The sequence below is a fragment of the Glossina fuscipes genome, unplaced genomic scaffold, assembly GCF_014805625.2.
Source record: "Glossina fuscipes isolate IAEA_lab_2018 unplaced genomic scaffold, Yale_Gfus_2 2, whole genome shotgun sequence".
NCBI classification, from domain to species: domain Eukaryota; kingdom Metazoa; phylum Arthropoda; class Insecta; order Diptera; family Glossinidae; genus Glossina; species Glossina fuscipes.
The window spans coordinates 35025578-35047393 of NW_023998416.1; the positions used below are offsets into that span (position 1 = coordinate 35025578).

The following is a 21816-nucleotide window of genomic DNA, read 5'->3' on the forward strand; positions in this document are numbered from 1 at the left end:
TGAAATTTTTTGCTATGAGTTAATATAAAAGAATAATAAAAAAATACCGCAGTATAATAATATTATTTAAAATTAAACGCAATTGTGTGTTCATTTGCGAAAGTGTTCTATGCAAATTTAAACAAACTGCTAATGTGTTGTTTAGAATATTTTTTAAAAATTGACTAAACAGACATGTACAATTTCCAATATGGAAAATTTTTTATATATATATATACATATGCATAGAAATGAATGTAGAAGAGAAAAATGATGCGATCAGTCTTCTATACACAAAGATAATTGAAGATGTCTAGTATTTCGTGAAATCTCACACGCAATTAGATTTGTAAGCATTTTCGTGTAAAATCTTTACTTCTATTGTAAACTTCTTCGAATGCCGTAATTAAATTATCCAATCCCCTTAGAAGACCCTCTTCATGATTGCCCGGCAACCATTCTGAGCGATGATTTACTTTAACGTTCATCGGCAATGGTCTCGATTTGACAAAATCAATTAACCAACAGCCCACGCGACTATGATCGTAAACAATAAATATACTGGAGCCAATAATTTCGTGCATTTGAAAGAACGATGAACGTTCAATGACGGATCGCATGTGCTTTAAACGTTTGATAATCTCTTTCTGCACGCCTTTTTGCGACCCGATAAATTGTTCAATTGTCTGAAAAATTTGCTCAGATGATCGAACCGTTTTCAGATCGTTGATAGGTTTTTTTCCACGTAAACGCAGCGCCTCTATGCGAAAACCTTTTGTCTGTGAAGAAGACATAGCTTCACGAAATAACATATAACGCAGTTTTGTAATGGCTTGGGCTTCATGCTCCTCTGCAGTGGGCGCATTTCTATCCACACTCAACATTTTCTGATATAAATCAGGTCTGAGTGTTTTGTTACTGACTTCGGACTCCAAGAATGTACGACAACCCATTTTGATGTCTATTACGCACGGATCTTTAAACCCATTAAGTAAATCTTGCAATTCAATAAAACGATCCCCCGTATCAAGTTGCACAGAACCGAAGAATCGTGGCACAATTGTTGCGGTTTCCGGTTCCAAAGAAATATGTCGATACGCTAAAACTTCGTAGTCGTTGAAAGTGTTTACACGTTTGCGTACTACACCACTGCACGTGGGAACAATGCTTTAAAGTTAAAAAGCGAAAAATTAATTTTAACGAATCACGTAAGTAAAAAATGCGTGGATGTTACCTTTCCGGATGACCTGAAAGCTGGAGCCAACCATTTGGGTGATTTTGTTTGTCTTGCGGTTGCTTTTGCGTTTGCTGCCCCTGCTGTTGTTGCAAAAGAATGGGAGTGGCAGGCGCACTTAGTTCTAAGGCGTTCTAGCGATATATTGAAATAAAAGTAAATAAAATTAAATTATTAAATATATCGTCTAAAATAACTTGACAGCTTTGAATGCTTCTCCTTGCAACTCTAAAATAAAGTCATGGTCATATAAATAGCATTCGTTTTGTCATAAGGGTAAATACTAATATTTACTAAAAGTTTTGTAAACAAAATGCAAGACTTTATCTGTGATAATTCTGATATTAATTAAATAAAATAATTTAATAAAATAAAAGAAGTTAAAATCCCATAACATTTTTTTTATTTCAAATTGCGTTTGCATTTTTCGTCATATTATCGTCTGCAAAGAACGAAAGCAGAGGTGTTCGCAACTTATGTTGGACGGAAGGTCCGTCCTTTGATCTGTTCCGTCGATTTCCAATACAAACATATCCGCCCGAATTTTGGCTTTCGCTAAATCTGAAGGCGATATTTTAATTTTTGCAAATGGAACTATATTTACCACAGATTTTAGACAAACGGGCAAATATACGGTTAAGACAGATGGGCATGCTTAAGTGGTGGCGTCTCTAAAAGTTCCTTCTGGATGTTATAAAGGGTTGATAAAAATACGAAATTTGAATGCATGATAATGTTGGGTGGGCTTGGCCGATTGACAGTGTCGCTCCTAGAATATAAATGGAAATTTCGATAGGTTTGCTAATTATAGTTTGTGAGTAAAGAACAAAAAACCAGATGTGCCCTGCATGAAAGAATATCCAATGTTCCTTCCACGTTTGATAGCTTAATTTTCGGCGCCAGGAAGGTGTTCACTAAAGATATGGCAGGCTATTTTTAGTTTTTGTTGAACTGCAGGCGAGTTGCTTGACTGATTTCGATATCTTTATTTGTGCGGATGGAAGAATGTTTGCTGTAAATATTAGGTAGTCGAGAAGACGGAAAAAGCGACAAACGAACAGATATATATGCTTAGGTGGATTCCGAAGCTTCCTTATGGACGTTCCAAAGAATGTTAGAAAAACATGCAATTGTGATGCACTATGATATTGGGTCGTCGTGGCTGAGTTTTTCCATTTATGCGTACATATTATAGTACAGGGATGAAAATTTTTACGTTGTTCGTGAGTAATAAGAATAAAAACAATTTTTTTGTTTTTAAGAAATGTTCCGTTCTTTGTTTGGCCCTCTTCCAAATTTGAAGCTGATAATTCCATTTTTGCGACCATGAGAAAGTTTACTACAGTCATTAAACAGACGGGCAGACGGGGTGGGAGTAACAAAGAAAGAAATAGGAGGAGGAACGTTGGCATATAGGTCATGTTATAAAAATTAGTCATGTCAGCAAAAATTAAAAATAATGAAAAACATTTTATTTATCCAAGTTTGAAACAAAGTCTATCTCGACGAGCAATAAAAGGACAGAGAAGTAAATCACAAAACGGAAAAACAAAATGGAATTTGCTTATCTTTTCAATAAAGTCGTTACAGTTTGAATTGTAATCCACTTTACGTAATCTCTTCAAATAGAACCCAATGGGGCGTTTATTTCCTAATTATCTTTTAATTGTAACAAGAAAATAAGATTTGTTATATGCCATGTATTGTTTTCTTACCGTTCAACTTCTATTTACTCACTGTTTCGAAAAATGCAAACGAACATTAACGTATCACAGGTCTATTGATATACGAATAGTATGCGAGCACAATTGATCTATGCTACTAGAAAGGATGGCAAGCCCTTCTAAGGTAAAAATATTCACGATAAGTGCGAATAGCTGAATTGGCTACTTCAGTCTTACATATTATTTTCTGTCCAGTTCGTTCGTTCATTTGTCTTGGAGTTAGGAGAAAGTCTGTTGGGAATTAAATCTCCATTTTTGCATTAGAAAGCTTAAAATAGGTTTCAGGAACTTACAATTGCGAGAAATTTCAATAGAGACATGCGATTCGGTATTTCAGATTCAGATTGATTCGGGTTATATGCGAAATCTTCGCTTGTTCCGCGACCTTTGTGTTCCTAAAATGAGATAGAGAAAAAGAAAAAATTAAATCAAAGAAGTTCAACTTTCAAATAATTATGAGAAAACAAAAATTAATCATTTAGTAGTCGTAAGAATCGCAAGGAAAGAAGTAGGCGAACGGCTGGATAGAAGAAGAGTCGCTCCGGGCGTTGCATATATCTGCAAACGGTGCTTTATGTACCTTGCCCCGCAAACGGTGTAGAGTTATATTTTCGGACCAATGTGTTTCACGTTATATTAGGTAACTGTTTTGGGCCCTCTCCCATATAAAAGTTGCCATGAAAAGTATGTGCTTACACAGAAATAAATATGAATATAATTTTTGGCATTTTACCCCAAAAACAAAGGAAGAATTGTATTAGACAGAATTTTCTAGGGTATTTAAAAATCGGTCATGTCATCGTTCGTTTGGGGTTGGTAGCAATAAATACTTATTGGTTACTTTGTCATATTTGAAAAAAATCAAAAAAAAAAACTTGGCTTTTACTCAGAATAATGAATGGTTTTAGAATTTTGTAAATTCCAACAACTGCGTATGTGAGTAAAACGAAGAGCTTATTAAAGATTATTTCAATTCTTTTGAAATTCTATGAATGAATTGTAAAAACTAACAAACTAAATTGTGTATGAAACGAAGAAAACCACTTGGGTTAATTAAAACCGTGGATCAACTTATTGTTATGGAATAAACAAAGTAATGAATTTTGATGATGTCATTACAAATCTTCAAATGATATGTTTGAGGTCAAAAAAACCAGTCATTTTTACACTCACCACTTAAGAACGCGAATAGAACAGTTCATTCTTGGGTTTTATAACATTAGGAAATAGGCGTAAGATCCGATGATGAGTAATCAAATTTAGTTAGCGTATAACGCTTAGCATGAGATTCAGTGTCTATTTAATCTTGTTAGTGCATCCATGGGTATGTCGTATGTCGCCCTGTATTGTTGGAAGATTGTAAACTAGAAAACAAACCCGACATAGTGCAAAGCAACGTTTGCAAATAGCATTCCAAAGGTCCACAACAGCAGTTCTTAGGTGATTTTAAAAGGTTTTTGCTCTCTCTTGTCACATTGTAGGGCGTTAGAAAGACAAGAATCGGTTAGAGCAGAAAAATAATAAAAAGTTTATTGCTCAAAATAAGAAATATTTGAATTGGAAAGAAGTGTTGACAAATATGTATGAAGAGAACATTTATGATGACCTTGTAAATCTATAGGTCAAGAAACGGCATGGTCTCCGCAAAAAGAAGTCCATAATAGGCAAAATACTTTAGTTATGACCTATAGGAGACATTGAAAATGCTTGTTAAATTAAAATGTTTTCTTCCATTTTTTCTACTAAAACGTCAATAACAAATCTGACTCATTGAGAATAAATAAAACATTTCCCAACTTTTGTGGTTCGTCAAGAAGTGAACATAACATTTTTACGTTTTTTAAGTGAGACAAATTAAATTTGACTAACCCCATACGGGAATAGAAACAACACTTTGAATTTAATTTATATTATGTATATAAAATTAGTTTTACTTTTTTTATCCCTATTATTAATACATTTGAAATTTGTTTTTAATGATTTTACTAATAATAATAATAATAATAATAATAATAACAGTAATGATAATAATTAATACTTAGTTCTCGTATTAATAACGACAACGAATAAGAAATTGCATTCGCTTTAATAAGACTATTTAAACGAGCGCATTGAGATGGGAACATATTTTTCAAGCCTGGGCATGTTGCAGTTGATTGCTTTCTAATAGGCCTTGCAAACTTTATTAACTTTTATAGCCATATTTTTCGTTTTATAGCCATTTTGTCGTGGGGGATACTGCTACTATTTTGCAATTAAGGTTTGTATTCTCCTTTCAGAATTTTGTAGCGAGCTTAGGGCAGCATCTGCTTTAGTTTGAAAGCTAGAGATCTTTGGTGGCCGTGATTGCGAGCGGAGTGGACGTCAACAAAGAATATGTATGTTAAATATCGTTTGTATTAATTTTTGAGATACCTAGATTGTTGGGAAGGACTGGTTGACTCAGAAGTTAATGTTTATGAAAAGCACAGATATTAGTCCTTTGATTATATCATGGTGTTGCAAAGCACATAAGTAGTAGACACCCATCTTTCAACAGTGGGTTGAATAAATTCGAAAGATATTTCTGAAAGTTTGAGAAGGATCCCATAGATTAAGAAGGTTCGAGTCGAAGACAGTCTACATTTACACTCTATAGTTCTTGCAGAACAATAATGAAAATTCGATGATGTAATTGTAAAAATTGTAGGGAACATTCAAAAAGCAAAAGCATTGTGTAACACAGTGAAAGGTGATATCTACGGATGAATTAATAAAGTAAGGCTTTGTGCCCTGGAATTTTTTATAAGATATTTATTATGCTGTCCTTCAAAGCGATCAAAACGCAAAAGTCGGGTGGTAGTAGCCTATCTTGGAAAATGTTAAACGATCAAAAGTGAATATTACATAACGTTGTTGGTGCGTTTGCATATCGTTGTTGTAAAAAAAAAACAGTCCATTTAGACCGCGAACTTATTGAGTGATGTGATATAGCACAATAATAGCAATCCACATTTTTTTCTTTATACCATAGCGAAGGTAAGAACTGAAAGTCACTGATATGAAAAGCAAAACCAAGAATTTCGGCCTATTTAGAGAAGAGTTGCGATTTTTAAAAACTATGTTAAACTTCATATTTTAATGATTGACGTGTGGTGTCCATATAAATTTCATATAAAATGTTAATTTTTTGAAATTATAGCTCTTAATTAAGCATTCAGTTCATTGTTTTACATTCGGAGATATTTTCACGCAGTAATATTATAAATTAATACATTGACGTCAATCTATGCCGTTTATGAGGAAGTCTTGCTTCTGTATAGTAGCTTTACAGGAATTAAAAAATTTTAAGAATTTTTATTTTTATTTTAAATTAATGTAGTCACTTGACTAATGCATACGTTATTGATAACCCCATCGAATAATTATTTTGGATTAATTTTATATACTTAATATTTGTTTATTTTATTTATTTATTTTAATGTAACGTTTACTATTTTTACATAGATTTCTATCGAAAAATATTTATAAACTCGCAGAGTAAAACATTTTGAATTGATCTACTGATGGCCATTCGTCCATATACGGAATATTGAAATAAAAATATAGTAAGTGCGCCTATATAACAGATACAAAGGGAAATAAAAAAGAGGTCGTAACTCCACCGCGTGCACAAAATAAAACAGCAACAATGTTTCAAACGTAAACGAACATATTTCCATGATGTCACGGTGTTCGCTGTTTCTCGCCTGACAATATTGAAATAACACTTGATTTCTTTGTATGTTTAGTGGCAATAAAAATTGAAGTTAAATGAAAAATGCAGGGGAGAGAGTCATCGTTAAAAGGCGCTCTAAATAATACTATATCGCATTAAATAATCCTGTTGAAACTCTGTGCCTATCTCGCTGAGAAGTAAAGTAAATATATATATAAATATATTTTAAAGGAAAGTGCTGTTGAATCACGATAGATGATGAAAATTAGACACGCTCGAATAGTTCGAAGAATAAAAAATCATGGCGTACTTCAGGCTAGCCATTAAACAATGCAAGCAAGTACCTAATTCTGTTCCAGTTGCAGGTTCAACTCATCTAACATAGTAGAGCTATTACCGACAATGGATGCAATTAAGCTGATCGTGAAATTGATAGCAGCGACTGCAAGCGAATAGACATTGTAAGATGAATTTCTGGCATTGCTATTGCTAATGAACACATGCAATGCAATGCTTCGTTTATTATGACAATACTCATAAGCTGGTTCTCTCACATTCATAGTTCCCTAGAAAGTAGGGCAAACAGTAACTAATCATGCATTAAAATATTGAATAAAATTTTTTTTATAATCTCTTTGAATTTCACGAAAAAATCCATTAAAACTTATTTACCCACCTAATATGTGGACATGAATCACCGGATACACAGAAAAATCAAACGCTTTTTACTTTGCGAATAAACACATAGTTGTACTAAATATCTTGTAAAACATGAAAAGCATTTGTATGTCGCATAAAATATTCCAATAACCAATTTAAGTATCTTAAGGAATTGCTTTCAAATGTTCGTGTAAATGAATTGTTTCTCGCATATAAGTATTTCTCATGTTTGCATTGAATATATTGAATTCTTTTCTGCCGTAGTAAAAAAAAACTAAGTGCTAACAGAATCTAATAGGTTTTATATTACTGGGAATTAACTGAGGGAAGAGTAAAATCGATGTTTTCTTATAATTTCCCAATGACTAATCACAATTTCGTCCGATTAAGGTAACGCAGACACTACGCTCCATAGTTTAACTCGTTTGCATATAAGATAGGCGTTCAGAATCTGATAAAAACTTTATTTCAATATCTTGATTTTCAAAAAAATATCACTTATAAGCAACAAGTGCTTCCTCAAGATTATATACACGGCTATCTCAAACAAATCGATGGCAAAAAAATTTGATTGATTCCGGCCAAAGAGATATAACTACTACTATAAGCAGTTATAGGCCGGATAAAGAAAAGTTATTATGTACGCTGTACATTACCTTAAAAAATATTTATCTCTCTGATGAATTTAATATAGTCTTTAGCGGCAGGATGATAAGAAGGAAGCAGATACTTTGCTTAAATGTATTCATTAATAAAATTATTATTAAATCACGTCTTTGCACTAAAAAAGTCTTTAATAGCTGGAGTCTATCAAAGATCAGCTTTCGAAGTTGCGACAGAGCAAAAATCACAAGCAAAATCTTTGCTTGTTGCTTAAATTATTCGCTGCGGTTTATTAAAACTGTGTAGATGTGTACAGTAAACACTGAGCGTGTGCACGCTACAAAGCGTTCGAGTTTTCACAAAAACGTTATTTCTAAATTAATTCAGTTTAAGCGTTTTACACAGTCTTCGACACACCCACAAGGATTTGTTTTACTAAATAGAAACTATTATACCCATCACCGAGTATATCCTTTTTATCAAACCTTTTGCAACGTGCAGAAGGAAGCGTCAGAGACCCCAGAAAGTATATATATTCTTGATCAGAACCAAATTTTAAATAGATTTAAGCTTGTGCGTCTATCCGTCTGTTGTCAACATTCTTCTGCGCGCAAAAATTACGCTATCGACTTTAAATTTGGCAGGACTTCTGCAACTCCTCGCACGCAAGTCGGAACACCTCTATTTTTCAAAAGTAATGAAAAATTGGTTTTTTGCTCTTTACTCATAAACTATAGCAGATAAACTTACAAAAATTTGAACGCATATTCTATGGGCGATGCTGTAGCTTTTGTGCATAAAAATGGAAAAAATTTATCAGGCCTACCCAATATTATAGTGTATCGAAATTTAGTAATTTTTTCAATAACTTTATAACGTGCAAAACCAAGCTTCATAAGCCCCGTAAAGTATATATATTCCTGGCCAGTCTCAAATCTTGAATGCATCTAAACATGTCCGCCAGTTCGTCTGTCCATTTGTCCGTTTACGACAGATTTAATATTTGTAGTAAACATTATTCCGTTAGCGAAAATGATGTCGCCTACAAATTTCTAAAAGAATTTGGAGTAAAATTAAACTTTTCAAAGGACACAGCTACAACGCCCACAAGCAGCTACGAGAAAAGCTTTTTTATTGAAAATAGATGAAATCAGCTGCGCCTACTCCATATTATGGAGCCCGAAAATTTTATTCTTTTCTTTCTTTTGTATTTTTTTAGGGTAAACGGTGGTGAGTATAATAGATTCAGTCTCGACCGAATTTAATTTTCATACTTGTTTTTAAATTTGTTTCATTTTAATTTCTGTTTGCAACTTCATTTCAAAACAAAAGTTTTGAATTTTTCATGTTTCCTCTCTTTTTTACCATAGGTATACCATCGATTCGAGACTTCAAGGGATATCTTTCTTTTCAAAAAAAAAAGTGTTTTTTGGTTTTTCGTAGCGAGCGGCGTGAAAAAGAAAGTGGAAGATGTTCTTAGGTCTATAAAACACAGCATTTGAGAAAAGCATTAAGTTTTACATTTAATTAGATAATACATAGAAAATATTGAAGGAGAACTTGAAGTTTTAAACTTTGGAATAAGAAAATCTGACATACAACAATTGAACATCTTTTTATTAATTTGCGCGAAGTTGAATTTTTACAAAACACTGTTTTCTTACTCTAGCATAATGAGCATAAGGATGTGAATGTTAACGTTGACAAAATTATATTAAAGTGTTTTTGTCTTTAAGCTTCTCAGAGAATTAATGGAAAAAGAGAAGCAAAGAGAACGAGAACTAGAGCGAAAAAACAATCGAAAGAGAGTGTGCATTAAGTTTCTGCCTTTGTGTCTTTATTTTAGAGCCATTGAAAATTCTTGAAATATATAGATAACGATCGTTACTAAAGCGTTAATATGTATTTTTAAATGTACAGTAGTTTAACTATGAAAACTTTGCCCAAGGAGATTAGGATGAATTTTGAACACCGTGCGTTCATTATCACACAATAACAAGTTAAAGGCTTCTTCTGTTTGCAGTCCGCGCGCCAAAGAAGTGGACAGATAAGCTGAATAGCATGGATGGGCAACTGTTGTATCGATTTGTTTTGCTCGCTCGTTGGAAAATCTATGGCAGACCAAGTATAATCAAAAATTTTTAGATGCAATTATTGCGTGGTAATCGCCTCAGTGATCCCACTCAATTTTGGGGGAGGAGAGCACAGGACCCTACAGTTTGCTCGGATGTTTATAATGTAAAGAAGGAAGAGGTTTGCAGTAAACTTTTATGTTAATTGGAAAGAGTGATATGATATGATATGATTACATTCACGGGTGAACGGATTGAAGTGAGATGAGTGACGCAATACCCATTAAGGGTTTCATTCCATTAAACTTCTGACTAAACAAACACTAATACTTGGACAGGAAAGACAAGAAAGAAAAAAAATGTATTGGATCTAAAAATAATTCTGCATCAAAGTTCTAGCAAATGTGGTTCACACATGTTTTTCCATTTATTTATGTGGTAAACATATGGATTGTATTTCATGGAGTAAAGCGCTTTTCTTAGAAAGTATATATCGACTTCAATTATATAATAAAAATGAAAGGGAAAATGTGTATGCATTCGGTATGCATTCCACTATAATTTACTTTCAGAAACCAAAAATGTTTTCCAAACGATAACGATAGAGTTGTAAGTAATGTAATTGTTGTTTACGAAATGTCATTGCAAATTGTGAACGGATCAGCGATCTGGTTAATGACAATTAAAATAGGATTAAATTGATTCCGATGGACAGTTAGTTGCCGACTGCATTAACTTCAACGAACCAACTTTTCCAGGCATTTATGGCTTAAAGCCAATAAAAAATATTTGGACCGAGAAGAAGTAAACAGAAAGAGAAAGGAATTGTAGGTGCGTTTTTGTAAAGCTCTTTTGTTCTTTTATTTTTGCTTTTCATATTAATCTATGTTTCAGCCAGCAATGGTTACAATCAAGTACTTAGTTTTTTCCGTCGGTTTTTTTTTTCAAGCAATTTTTTACACACACATCTAGTTTTGCAACATGACGTAAATACTGACCTTAATAAACGAACTCACTATATAACATCATACATGCGGTGAATACGTGGTACGTGCTATTCATACCAATGTTTGTTGCTGTACATACATTAAACTGTTTTTAGTCTAATTTTGTGATTCGTACTTAATAGCGAATAAATAGCTTCATAGGTTATAGAAATATATATATATATATATATATATATGTAAATGTAGTAGAGAGATTCCAAGAGTCTGTCTGCCGTTGCTATCAGCATGCAACATTGTCTTCCCGGAGTTATAAAAAACACAGCCACTAATTGTTATTCTGTGTTGATCTCGTTAAGAAAATTTGAAAAATGTATCTCTAACCTCTATTTCAAAAATGTCTACGTATGTCTCTATATTGGAAAGCTGTTATAACATCGAAAAAATTCAGAAATTTCAATGCATTTTATTTGTCAAAAGCAATTAAACCAATGGAAATAATTATTGGAAAAAAGAGGATCAAGTTTTGAAACAAGAAGAAACAAGCAAGAAAATTATATTCGGTCGCGACCGAATGTTTCATGCCCATCGCCACTATCTTAAAAGAGGCAGAAAAGTGACACAACTACATTTTCATTCTCTATAACATGTAGTAGGTGCGGGCGTGGTAGATGTGTCCTTTGAAAAGTTGAGACCATTTCTAAATTTTTAGGCGATATCTCCATTTTCTTTAACGGGAGAATGTTTACCCCATATCCTACGCAGTTGGGCAGCCGCACAGATAGACAAACGGAAAGACGAACATCCTTAGGCGCATTTCAAATTTGAAACTGACTTTTGAAGCTTGTTTTTCGCGTTACGTAGGCATTAAAGAAAAAAATATTGCAATGTGATTCACAGTACTGTTGGGTAGGCGTGGTTAATTTATTCCATGTTTATGCACAAATGCTGCAGCATCGCCCATAGAATAATCAGTAACAGATCAATCTTTCATTCCCTCTGAAAAACAGAGGTATTCTCAGTTTGCGTGGTACTGTGGGCGTCTCCTTCGACCGATTTGGCCCATTTTCAACACCAACGCTGAATATTAAAGAAGAAGAAGAGAACTTTGCCGCCATTGTATTTCAACTCGATCTAATTATCACTTTATAGCACAAAAAATTCTGAACCATGAAAATTTACTGAGGAGTTTTAGCGATTGGCGATTATCGGTTTTGCAAATTGGTACGCCACGTTATCTCAACATGCTGACGGTGCGTTCGCGAATATCCATCAAGTGAATGTCCAGTTAAGTGAGGCTCAGGAGGTGCTCATACGCGATTTAAGTCGTCGCAGTAGGGAGCTGGAAATGTGCATCGAAGCGCTAATACAAAAAAAAGCCACCCTTGTCGAATGAATAAATCGTCTCCAAGCTATAATCAATGCATTTGCCAACGTATTACGACAATTTAATTAAAACCTCAAAATTGAGAAATTCTTTCTCATTCCATCTTTGTGATGACACGTAATAAGATTATGTACATATGCAAATATAAATGTAAATAAAATGAAATAACATTAAGTATAAAATTCTTTTTCAGCATCGTAAAGAGAATTATATTCGGCTTTGATCGAATGCAATAAAGCAATAAATGCGGAAAGCAAAGATAAGCGTACGGCGAAGGTATAATTTTGGTGTGCTTTTAAAATAAAAAAAATAGAAAACTAATATAAGCAAATACATGGAAACCATATTCAGTAGAGATATTAAGTAAGCCTTTCGAGCCGAATTTTAAACGGGTTACGCGTGGATATGTGTGCTACTTGTGCTCGTAAATTTGTCATCGTGATCGATTTCTCCTTTCTCATAGAATATAGAATTAATAATGAGCATGGATTTTACTATAGCAACTGTATATTTTAATTGTGTGTTTGCCTTAAATAATCAGTTGGCTATCACTATCTTGGCTATTGAAACACTCATGACTGCATTTGTTATTCTTGGGAAGCCAGCAGTTAGAGCGTCTTGCCTACCAATACAAGTTTTATAAAGATTCCAATTCCTTTTTGGCTGTGATTTCGCGATTTAACTCAACACTCGACCTTATATAAATTCTAATCTGATTTCTATAGAAACTAATACTAATGTGTAAGCAAAATTTGTTTCCATACACAAACTTACACTATCCCTTAACGAATTCTAGAACGACACAAAACTATCTGGAAGGTTAGAATTCGTTTCGTTGTTTTCAACTAATGGGCTGTAAATAAGAAATCTGAAATTCTACTTTTATTCAGCTGTGATTACTCGACCATATCGCGTAAGTTGTCTCAAAAGCAAACTAGTTTAGAAAACCGAAATTCAATGCAAAGCAATGCGAGAGATACGAAGAAGCGCTCATTTCTCTTCCGAACATTTAGTCTGTACAAGGAGCATTTGAGAAAGGACATTCGAGTCAATTTATATGGATAAAGCCGAGGAATCGACGCAATCCGCATCACTAGCTTGCCGCCATAATTAAGAACTTAAAATAATTCTCAAAATGTCAAGAAGAACTCACTTAAGGCTTGTAAGAAATATTAATTCTAAGTTTTGTACCGTGAAATTAGATCGAATCCGCCTATTTTCTTAATAGATTTTTTATTATTATTTTTAGTTTAATATTTAGGATTCAATCAAAACCAAATTATAATTTTGTATGTAAAAGCAATATCGCCAAGTATGACAAATACAAAAATTATACAAACTTGTTCAGTTATAATTTTCTTCTTTTTTCTTCTTTTCTTCGTCATTGTTTTTTTCTTTTTTTTTTTTAATGTGAATTGTTACAGAAATCTTTGAATTTTGTTTTTATAAGCAGGTTTAGCCGATCTTATGCAAAGTGCAGTAGAAACTTATCACGTACAAACTTGGTTGATAGTTGGTCTACGTAAAGCAATTGACGTCACTTTTACACCTGGAAAGTAAATGTATTCATTGTGTTTCCTATTACAAACATTATCCAAAGTTGTCTTGTGCATGTTTGCTCAGCTTATATTGCGATTAAGTCGAATCTCTTAATAACCGCCATGAAAACATGACAATATTGCTGCATTGCGTTGTTTAAAACCTTTCTAAAAAATCACATAACCCGCTACGTTTAGTGCACATATCTGGTTAAATACAATTTTGTTTACATTTAATTATCCTTTCCACATTTTGGCAATTAAAAGGGGCCCATATCTTAATTACATCTACAACACATAAGCAATAGTAAATTTTGTTGGATTGTTGGTCAGAACATTGCGTCAACTTACAAATTAAGTTCCTATACGTGTGACTACTTTCTCATGGCGAAAAGACTTATAACTCAGCAAACACATAAACACGTTTGATCAGCTTAGTCGATACCTGACTCATCGGCAAAATATTTAACTTTTAATATTTTATCGCAGGTATTTTGTCGACTTATAATAGATATAAATGAAAAATTATTTATGACTGATCGTTTGTGGGAAATGCTTTGCTTCTTAAATATATTGAGTTAAATTTTTCTACATAAACGCACCTCATTGCTGTTAATAGATCTTCTTAGACTTTCCTTGCTTTTGTTCCTTAAGTTATGATTGCGGCGCTTTGCCGTTGCTTCATTATTTGTGTAAGTGTCCAGAGCAATTATTTTCCATAACTGTTTCCATTTAATATTATCAATGCATGAAAATCGAAGTTTCTCCTGCGTCTCCCAGCATATATTAGAGGTCTCTCCATTAGCAGTAGTGGGTTGCAAGATTGTGGAAGTCATTTTTTGATTTGTCAAAAAAATTCTTTTTTAATCTTATCTTTATTTATTTTTCGAAAGTAAAAGTTCCCCAGACGTTATAACTCTTTTTTGTTTGATTGTATGCTTTTTTCCAATGAATTTTTCTTATTAAAAATATATAACTTTAACTTTTATTAAAAGTTCTTCTTCAATGCAAAGCCGCATGTTTCAGATAATGAACAGACACTTATGTTAACACATTCCCCCGGTACTATTTCTTTAAACTTTTTGACGATTTTTGCGATCTTCGCCTTTATCATGAGACTGGTTTTTTATGCAACATCATCTTTAATATCTTCACAAATATTTCATTGTGTTACTTCAGCTTGTGTTTTATTTTCGCTTATACGGACGTAATGAATTTACACTTCAAGCGCTCTTGTATAAATATAAAAGTCGTCGTCGACTTGTCTTACTTACTGTTCTGTTGTTTGATTTCTCTATTTCTCTACTTATCAAGCATTTTTCAATCTTTCTCTGTCTTACTCTTTCTCTCTCTCTCTCTCTCTCTCTCTCTCTCTCTCTCTCTCTCCCCCTCTCTCTCTGTGTGTGTGTTCTCTAACAATTCAGTTTGAATTCATTTTTGAAAATGTGGTATGGCGTGCAAGGTTATACATTACTCTACTTAAAACTTAAGATGTCGTTGTTGTTGTTTTATTTTTTACAAACTCTCTCTCTCTTTCTCTCTCTTTCTCTCTCTTGCTAAACAAAGTATATTTACGACTGATGAATATATTTATTTTATATTAACGTTGTATGTATTTTTAAAATGTTTTTTTTAGTCTAAGAATTCAATTCATTAGTCTAAAATTAAAATAATAATAATAATAATAATAAAATGTTTTGATTCGAAATCCGTTCATTCAAATTATTACAAATGTGACAAACTCTGCTGTCGAGTATGGCATGATCACTACTGGGGTAGGTGTTAGAAAAACCATAACTTCTTTTGTTTTCTGCGCGCAGAGCTATAGTAAAGAATTTGCCTTTATAAGTCTGCAAAAGTTGGACAAGATCGATCGTTAAATACTCTACTCAATCCATCCTAATTTTCTTCTCTTTTAAGTATTTTGAAGTTTTCAAGGGATACCTTTCAAATCGGTATTGCCTGAAACAACACGGTGATGTACAAAGTAAAAATATCGATCAAATTCTTACTTCTAAGTTGAGCGCTCTTAACGTTCCCACACATCGTACAGACATACGTACAGCTGGACAGATAAGCTTAGATTGATCTAAAAGGTGAAACTAGCTTGATCGTGAAACCCAAACATACGAAAAATTTACCTTTCATTTTAAGGCACACTTGAAACTACCCATAAGAAATATATTACTATTTTTGATAAGAATTTTGTAAAAAAACAAAATAAAGACTGTATTGCTCGGCTCGAATTACAAATGGAAAGAAGATAGATATAGATAAAAAATAAATTAAATTTAAACATTTTTACAATTCGAACGGTTCTTCTACAATGCATTTTTCATGCAAGAATATATCAACAAGTTAAATGACTTGAAAAATGTGACTTACGCTGCACGTATTCGATATGTTAAATTTTTATTGCTGTCATTTATTCGCGTTTCCCGTTATAAGGGAATTTCCATACGAATGAGTAAACAATAAAGCATCGCTTTCCTTTAATTTATTACTTATTCCTAAGTTATGTAGTGAAGTAAGTGCTTTCCTTTCATTCATGGCATTTAATCTGATTTACATAAATTCGATTTTTCTCTTAATGCTGCGGATTATACACAATGCCTTTACTGAGTTTAATCAATTCTCAGTTTCATGTAATACGATTTTCGTATAGAGCGATATGCGACATAAATCATGTTATGGAAGACTTGACTCTACAATAAACGCCATCCTAAAGAGGGGAAAATACGTTTGAACGAAGAAATAGTGTATAATCCTCCATCTAAAGTATAAAGAATGTTCTAGAAAAAATAGAAAGGAACAAAATGTTAATAGTATATTTTCCATTCAATTAGCTGACAGCGCTAACACCAAAATCCTGTCGAAAAAAAACTACAAATTTTGATAAAAGATCTTTTAAAATTAAATTATATACGGACAAGACGCCCCTTGATGAGGGATAGATTTTCAAGTTTGCATCCGAGTTTGATTATAGCTTCAACATTTACATGATATTAAGGTTTTTGCCGATTCACTGCCCAATTTCCTTACCACTTGGTTGTCTTAATCAAGAGCATAATGAAAGAATATTTTTTCTTTTCCATTTAGAAACTAATTCTTGGACGAATATACGCACATACATTAAAATTTCTACGTCGAATAATGGATTGCTAAAAATTATCATTTGCATAGCATCCACTCATACAGTGTTCGACGATATTCTGGATCACGTTTCAATTTTGATTTGTGGCCCTGAAAAGGTCACTAACTTTTGAGAAGACAGCGAAGGGTATAAAGAATAAGCCCGATGTAGCCTGCCATACGTATTTAAATGACGAGCAGCATAATATACTCGTTTATATAGATACATATACGTCGGAATGTGTGTGTGAATCTACGCGTATTCGAAAGTACTTCAAACAAAGAATAAATTACATACATACATTTACACAATTCTCGTTATTTACATGTTTGTATATAACGAAGCTTTGACGCCGATAAAAGAGTATAAACATGTGTTCTCCTAATTATGAATTTGATATTCGTCCATAAAAGTACTTAATGCGGAAAGCACGTGTTCATAAGAAGAGAATATCGAAAGAAAGCAAACAACATTTTTTTTTTACTATAAATTTATGCAGCAAAATAACGTCAGTGCATCTAAAGAATTTTGTTTAAAAACAGGCGTGATATACGCATCAACTTAATAATGCGAAAAATTATTTGCATTTTCTTTAGTTTTCTGTATACACAGAGATTATCTCGAGACGAAGGCAGTTGATATATAAATTCTTCTAATGTGTAGGCTCTTTGATGTCAAAATGATGTCAAAAAAATAAATTTTAAATCATGGCTTAAAAGTAGCTTTTTCGGAGTTTCTTTCTTAAGCTGCCCTTCTTTGTTTTGACTTGACACGAAAAATGAACAACATTTTCCATTGTTTAGAATAAAGGTGGAAGAATTGATTTGAAAGCACTTTTAAACTCGAAAATATCTTTTTCGATTTTTTTGCCTTTAACTAAATCGCTGCTCATAGCTACGCTCACTTTCTGGCTAGCGTCTCGAGCTTGCATACCTTCATATAACCTAACATTGAAGCGCTTCTACTTGTGGTTGTTTCAATAGGCACTTGCAACGTTTGAAGCACTTTCAAAACATTGGGTAAACTACCCATCTACAATCAAGGCTATTGGTAGTGTGTTGAGATTCGGCGAGAAGGGAACCATCGGAGAATCTTACAGTTCTTAATGTAATTAGTAGTTATTATGTAATTATGTTCAAGTTTTTTGCACGGAATAATTGCTCATGATCTTGAGTAAACTACCCATCTACAATCAAGGCTATTGGTAGTGTGGATAGGTTCAGAGGGAATGGGAGCATCACGGAATCTTATAATTCTTAGTGTAATCACTAATTATTATGTAATTGTGCCCAAGTTTCCTGCACAGCATAATTGTTTGGGATCTTTTAATCTTATTGGTACGACAAATCTTTTTCATCTTAATTAATAATTGATTTAACTGTAAACAGTATTAATTAATTAATATTATTATTAATAAATTATTGATTAATAATAGTAAACATAAATTAATTCAGTTGCAATATTTTAAGTTTTCGAGTTGAAGAAATTTTTTTGTACACTTTGTACATTTTATTTTATGTTTTAAAAAAGGATTGCCTTTTTTATTTCATAATTAAAATAAAAAAAACTCTCTTTCTTGTCTTAAGAGTGTAACAGAGTGCTTACACACTTTGAGAGGAGGGTGTGCTATATATGTGCGTAGGTCTGTACACATTAAGCTGAGAAGCTGAGTCGTATTTATATTTAATTAGTTAGTTTAACCAAATAAATTTTGTCCAAAGGAATTTATCATTTATATAAATATACAGATTATGCTATATTGTTGCAAAATTAAATTTTTGCTTTCATTCGTACGTGACGCTTAATTGAATTGTTTGCATAAGAAGCTAAAGATATTGATTGTAATTTTATGAAAAAGGAGAAAGAACAAAATTTACATATATTCAATAGAAAATGTATAAAAAAAATCTATAGGCACGACGCCTCTTAATTTAAAGTAAAAATATTGACAAACACGTTAGCGAAAATTCGCACTTGCCAGCAACACTCGATAAGATATTAATTGCTTCAAATTGAAAGCAAAGTTTATATTCATACAATCTGTTACACTAAATTAGCATAAACGCTCGCTGAACGTGTATCGAGATAACGGTCTTTATTCGTTAAAATATCATATAAATTCAGACAGACAAGGGCGTATAGAACCAGGTGTGTTCACTTAACGACGACAAACGCTTTTTAGGTGATCAATGAATTTTAACTACATTTAGAAATTGAAATAACATCACTTTTGCATATTGTATATAAAGTCTTTGATGGCAGTCTCTAAACAGTCTCTAAATATGTATATACATCTGTCTGCGAAAATTTGCTTACTTTTGCTTACATTAATTTGCAGCGAGCATAGTAACACGTACTTCATTAAAAGAGATTTCTACGGCATAAAAGCTGCCTTAGGTCTCTCACCGTTTCCCTGTCACATATTTTTCGTTGAATCGGACTATGCTTTAGGGACTTTTATAGATTTTTTCATTTACTTTTTTATTATTAATATGTATATATTTCTTTTTCTTTTAGCATTATTTATTTTTTTATGTTATTTTTATCATTAATATTATTATAACGTTTTATTTTTAATAGATTGAGAATTCAAATGCAAAACACTTGCAGGCGTTGGCACGTATAAAATCAATGGTTGCCGTAATGCTGCACGTTTCATTGCATTGGCCGGCGTAATCCGTCCGATCGTCTGTTTACATCCATTAAGTTCATGGCAAAACAAAAGGAGTTTTCTTAATGGCGCCACACGAGCAACACAAGCACTCGTTTTACTTTGTGTTCACTTTTTTTTTGTCTTGCCGTCTCGCTCATAAGATATTGGAAATCAATCCAGGCACATGCACAATGATGACAAAGACACTTAAGTCGCATCGTAAAACGTCATTAAAATGCATACAAGTATGAAAAAAAATAAATAAAAATAGAAATAAAAATAAGAGCGATTGGTGAAGGGGGGGGTGGGGGGCGGAGAACTGCATTTATTTGCTTTAATTACGTGGTTAAGATATAAATAAGCAAAAATTATTCGCATTGTCCTAAGCTATTGGTTTTAGCGCATACAAACAAATTATTGTTAGTACAATTATGACGGAAACTGATCGCATAATGCATTGGGATTGCGCATTTTTTAGAAATGCGAAAATACGAAATAATCAAAACATTTAAGGTCAAGGTTGAAATGAACCTCAAAGGTTCACCATGGTGCGATTAGGACTAAGCATGTACTTAATTCCTTTTTTTAAAAAAAATTTTTTATATATTAAATATATTTTTGGACAGAAAATTCTTCAAAAGCATGAGAATAGGATACGAATCAAATTTAATTATTGATATAAACAAATCTTTCTTTCTATTAATGATTAGAAAGGTTGCCTTGGATTCGCAAATATATATGCGTCTATACATAACTTAAATATTTTTTTTTGAAATTAAAATATGAAATCGTAATACATTGAACTCTACGTTTATCTGCTTACCGAAAAATGAAATATATTTCAAATGACGTCAATTAACATGCAGCAATAGCAAAACCGTAAGGAAAGTGAAACCGAAGTCAATTATATAATTATATAATTGACGGTTTCAGTTATATTTTTTTGCATGCGCCGCAAGAGAAATCAATGGCTTTAAAGAAAGATACCTTTAGTGATATAAACACAGATAACGTGCTGACGTACTGACGTATCGATGTAATGTGTGATAGTGTGCATATGCGTTTATTTATATGTACAAAAATTATTCATCCAGGCAGTTAACCTCAGTCACACGCACACACACGCATACATTGCGGTTTAAACCCAGCGCGCGTGTTCGATGAAGCAAAGAATTTTTTCTTTTATGCTTTTCCGGTTATTCAGTAGCTCTTGCTGTGTTGACAGTTTCTTCAAAAAATAGCTCAGTCCAGTGGACGAATAAGCTTTCACTTCATTTTGGATGTAGTGAGGCTCAATATTGTTCAGACTACCAAAAGTTTAAGTCAAAATTCCATGCACATATATCGGATACAGCTAACCTCCGGCCCGCCACGTTTAAAAATTCAAATAATTCAATTTGCTCGCACTTACTTCACTATCGGTGCAGCCGTACGGCTTTCAAACATGAAATGCATTTAGGTATTTTCTGCTTAACCATATAAAAGGAGCAATTTAAAGCGAAGGAAAATCGATGTAGAATGTCCAATTTTCAATAATAATATAATTCGACCTTGAAGTAGGTACAAAGATACAAGGTAAAGTATACAGATGAATATTTAAAAGCAATTCTTCGAATAGCTATTAGCGAACTACGTCCTTATTCTAATCTAATAACAAATTAGTCTTTCACACTGAAATTTGCAAGATATGTTTAATGACAAAGTTCATTATAAGGTTTCATTTTTAGTTTTTTCTTCATCCATTCAACCTGCAGCGGGTCGTCGCTGTGAGAAGAAAACTAAAATCGGCCCGTTGATGAAAAGAGTTGCCCATCTCTATCATATAAGAAGATTAGCAATTTTGTAAATAACTATCTTGCGACGTGTTGGCTGAACGTGCATATAATTGAAGGAAAGTGATTTATTTTAGAAATCTGATTAAAAATTGCGTTTGTTCTCCTCTAAGGTGTACTTTCATTGAAATTTAATCGGTTGGACAGTAATTCTGCTCATTCTGGCTATTTTTTACACAGAGTACAGATGTCTTATGTGCCTTGCTCTTCTAGCATCTAAATTTCGGCAAAAAAAAAAAACAATTAATTCCCAGCCCCAGCGAACAATAAACAATTTTAGGAAAGAACACAAGATTTTCGGAGTGGAGGGCAAGGTAGTTGTCCGGCTATGCACTGTACACGAAATGTATAAAAAGAGCA

General features: G+C 32.9%; 1 protein-coding gene across 1 annotated transcript; it reads right to left on the bottom strand.

Annotated features, from left to right (window-relative positions):
• Window positions 1–5: 5 nt before the first annotated feature.
• Window positions 6–15128, bottom strand: LOC119633400 (inositol-trisphosphate 3-kinase homolog). The gene is made up of 4 exons (XM_038026942.1): window positions 14441–15128; window positions 3231–3332; window positions 1214–1347; window positions 6–1146 (listed from the first exon to the last, which is right to left on the bottom strand). Exons 1-4 carry the CDS (start codon window positions 14672–14674, stop codon window positions 321–323), a joined length of 1296 nt encoding a protein of 431 aa, XP_037882870.1. The 5' UTR covers window positions 14675–15128; the 3' UTR covers window positions 6–320.
• Between the last annotated feature and the right edge of the window lie 6688 nt (window positions 15129–21816).